Below are 3,799 nucleotides of genomic sequence, written 5' to 3'. Positions count from 1 at the left end.
CGGGGAGGACGGCGGTTTCGCCCGTCGGGGGGAACCTCGGGGTCCTGATCGGGGGCGCGGTGGGAGGGGTGCTGGTTCTGTAATAATGACCTTTACCTTTAACCTTTACCCTCCGCAGAGATCCCGGGAGCCGGGGAGGACGGCGGGTCGGCCGGCGGGGGGAACCTCGGGGTGCTGATCGGGGGCGCGGTGGGCGGGGTGCTGGTTCTGTAATAATGACCTTTACCTTTAACCTTTACCCTCCGCAGAGATCCCGGGAGCCGGGGAGGACGGCGGGTCGGCCGGCGGGGGGAACCTCGGGGTGCTGATCGGGGGCGCGGTGGGAGGGGTGCTGGTTCTGTAATAATGACCTTTACCTTTAACCTTTACCCTCCGCAGAGATCCCGGGAGCCGGGGAGGACGGCGGGTCGGCCGGCGGGGGGAACCTCGGGGTGCTGATCGGGGGCGCGGTGGGAGGGGTGCTGGTTCTGTAATAATGACCTTTACCTTTAACCTTTACCCTCCGCAGAGATCCCGGGAGCCGGGGAGGACGGCGGGTCGGCCGGCGGGGGGAACCTCGGGGTGCTGACCGGGGGCGCGGTGGGCGGGGTGCTGGTTCTGTAATAATGACCTTTACCTTTAACCTTTACCCCCCGCAGAGATCCCGGGAGCCGGGGAGGACGGCGGGTCTGCCGGCGGGGGGAACCTCGGGTGCTGACCGGGGGCGCGGTGGGAGGGGTGCTGGTTCTGGAATAATGACCTTTACCTTTAACCTTTACCCTTCTCAGAGATCCCGGGAGCGGGTGAGGACGGCGGGGGGAACCTTGGGGTGCTTATCGGGGGCGCGGTGGGCGGGGTGCTGGTTCTGTAATAATGACCTTTACCTTTAACCTTTACCCTTCTCAGAGATCCCGGTGTGAAGCTAAATCCCTGCGCCGCCAAATACGTGAGAGGTCAGGTACTGCGGCTGCGCAATGCAGGGGAGGAGCAAGTATTTCGCAGCGAAGATTACTATGGCAACGACCTTTGTAAAAGCTAACAGATGTTTTGTAGTAGCCGATTCGACAAACTTGTATATTGAAAAACCTGTTTTTCAACAACTTTCCTTGTTTTAAATTCAACTGACTATTTCACAATTTAATACTATATGAATACATGCATTTAAAGGGAACCTTTCAAGTGAGCAATTTGCCTTCATTGATTTCATGGGATTGAAAATTGGGACACTCCATAGAGACCCTTTAGGAATCCTTAAGATAATGATATGCAGCGGGAAAGCATGGCACTGTTTCGGCGCGCACCACAGCAGCAATCCTAAAAATAGATAATGAATGCATGGAGACCTTCATTGTACATACATACCCACTGTGTTCAGTACAGGTCGCAACAAGAGATACATGAAGTTAGTATGTTGAAAATATATGATATGCTTTATAAGTAAAGGTTTGTCTAAATTCATAAGGAATATGAATTTGCCTATATTACTTAGTTGTATGAAGTGGGATAGTGATATGCAGCGGGAAAACATGGCACTGTTTTGGCGCGCACCACAGCAGCAATCCTTAAGATAATGAGATGCAGCGGGAAAACATGATACTGTTTTGGCGCGCACCACAACAGCAATCCTAAAGATAATGAGATGCAGCGGGAAAACATGGCACTGTTTTGGCGCTCACCACAGCAGCAATCCTTAAGATAATGAGATGCAGCGGGAAAACATGGTACTGTTTTGGCGCGCACCACAACAGCAACTTAGTCGTAGTGTTCCGATATTAGAGCCATCAGAAACAGTTACAGCAGGGACATAAAACATATGTTTGTGTCATTATTTGGCTAGCAAAGCGTGTAAAAATGAGCAAATCAGGGTCAGTGTATGACTATGACCAGATCACCACTTCTGGTCACACGCCGAGCAATGGGGGAAGGACTGTCGTTATGTCATTGTCATTGCCATTATATCATATCATATCAGGTATCAGAACAATGTAAGAAGAATAGACCCCGATTTCGACCAAGGTGAAGGAACTGGCCACCATCTGCATAATGAATTATAATTGGCGCCCCTGAACTATCTTATTACTATATTTTTAGTCACACAAGGCAATAAAAGAAGTTGATCATAATTCTTGGTCCAGTGCACAAGTGTGTGTTATTCTTGTAAGTGTCCATTGTCTATCATGTGCTGACCTGTCATATTCAAATGTAACTTTTTCAAAGAATCATTCTAGGTTGAGTTATGACAGGTAACAGTTATAAACGTTACCGATCATTAGATCCTCTCCGTTTTACCTAAAACGGAAAAGAAAATAGAACACAACAAAATTGTGCCCATAGTAAATATATTGATATATGAGCTGCTAATGCACTGCTTACAAATATAATGCTTTGTATATCAGTCCAAATTAGGTGCTATGTTCTGTGAGGCTATAAAAGGTCATCAGAGGTGACCTGTGGTTTCGGTGTCATTACTATTAAATAAATCAATACGATTTAGACGCTAAAATGGACGACCAATCCTTTTTCTTCAGTGCAATTGTCCATAACTTGGAAAAATTTAGCTTTGTATTGATTGGATTGAAATATTTTAAAGTAATCATTGTATTTAGTGTTACCATTTAGCCAATCAAAATATATGTCATATTCGAAACCCCCATGCACACCGTATATCTCAGGCATTTGGCACGGTGCACAAATTTGGCGCTTGTATCTGCCAAATCCATGCTAGCGCACCTGACCTCTCATGTATTTGGCGGCGCAGGGATTTGGCTTCACACCGGGAGCCGGGGAGGACGGCTGGTCGGCCGGCGGAGGGAACCTCGGGGTGCTGATGGGGGGCGCGGTGGGCGGGGTGCTGGTTCTGTAATAATGACCTTTACCTTTAACCTTTACCCCCCGCAGAGATCCCGGGAGCCGGGGAGGACGGGGGGTCGGCCGGCGGGGGGAACCTCGGGGTGCTGATCGGGGGCGCGGTGGGAGGGGTGCTGGTTCTGGCCGGCCTGGGCTCCCTGGCGCACTACCTCGTCAAGAAGAAGAAGTCCAAACCCGCCGTGGTGAAGCCCAAGACTGACCCCGCTGATTATGAGTGATCAGAGAAACTAAAAAACTCTCTCTAAGTTTGCGCCTATATTAGTTCTTTTTTAATGTATTACTAACTTAAAGTAAACATTTATCATTTGTAATGCGGACACATTTGTGAAGACGCGTGCGATTTTCATGCAAATTCGTTACGTTTGCATGAATCTAAATTTATTCGTAGAGATGCCTATATGCACCCCCGGGCGCTACATGCATCATACGACTCTGGGAGTGCAGGGACATAACGGATGGATTCTTTAATTAGGACAGCTTAGTTGGAGAAAAAAAATGATCTGATCATTGTTGTAAATCCTCACCAAGGAGGTAAAAAATGATTTTTAACCTCCTTGTCCTTACTCTGTCCATTCATGCCTTGTTTGTGGTAGTTGTGAAGTTTGAACAGAAAAGGAAAAAATGCGTCTCCTTAGGCCGACAACGCTTTTTCCAGCGGCATCAAAATGTTCTCTTCTATTCCATTTTATTCTATTCTGTTCCATTCTATTCCCTTCTTCATTGTGCCATAGTGTGAATAGCCGATTGTAATCATGTTCCAATTAAGACAAAAGTTGTCTTAAAGTTTTAAAGTGTATGATAAGTGAAGACATGCTACTGTGCCACGCCTGTACCGTATACGCAATTCAGCCTCTGGCTGCGAGGTATAACGTTTTTCAATAAACCATTCATTCTACGTTATTCCATTTCATTCCATTCTATTCTACTCCATTCTGTTATGTTCTATTCCATT

General features: G+C 47.5%; 1 protein-coding gene across 1 annotated transcript; it reads left to right on the top strand.

Moving 5' to 3' along the window:
• The first annotated feature begins 85 nt into the window (after positions 1–85).
• LOC118430809 (acanthoscurrin-1-like) lies at positions 86–3,065 on the top strand. The gene is made up of 6 exons (XM_035841833.1): positions 86–146; positions 249–314; positions 379–444; positions 509–599; positions 886–932; positions 2,878–3,065. Exons 1-6 carry the CDS (start codon positions 86–88, stop codon positions 3,063–3,065), a joined length of 519 nt encoding a protein of 172 aa, XP_035697726.1.
• The last annotated feature ends 734 nt before the right edge of the window (positions 3,066–3,799 follow it).

Source organism: Branchiostoma floridae, chromosome 14 (assembly GCF_000003815.2).
Source record: "Branchiostoma floridae strain S238N-H82 chromosome 14, Bfl_VNyyK, whole genome shotgun sequence".
NCBI classification, from domain to species: Eukaryota; Metazoa; Chordata; class Leptocardii; order Amphioxiformes; family Branchiostomatidae; genus Branchiostoma; species Branchiostoma floridae.
The sequence above is the reverse complement of the archived record's forward strand: the minus strand, read 5'-3'. Positions and strand labels throughout refer to the sequence as shown.

Coding starts and splice junctions, on each gene's coding strand:
- LOC118430809 (XM_035841833.1), top strand. CDS start 86: ATGACCTTTACCTTTAACCTTTACCCTCCGCAGAGATCCCGGGAGCCG. Junction 147..248: donor GGAGCCGGGGAGGACGGCGG/GTCGGCCGGCGG, acceptor TACCCTCCGCAG/AGATCCCGGGAGCCGGGGAG. Junction 933..2,877: donor CGCCGCCAAATACGTGAGAG/GTCAGGTACTGC, acceptor TACCCCCCGCAG/AGATCCCGGGAGCCGGGGAG.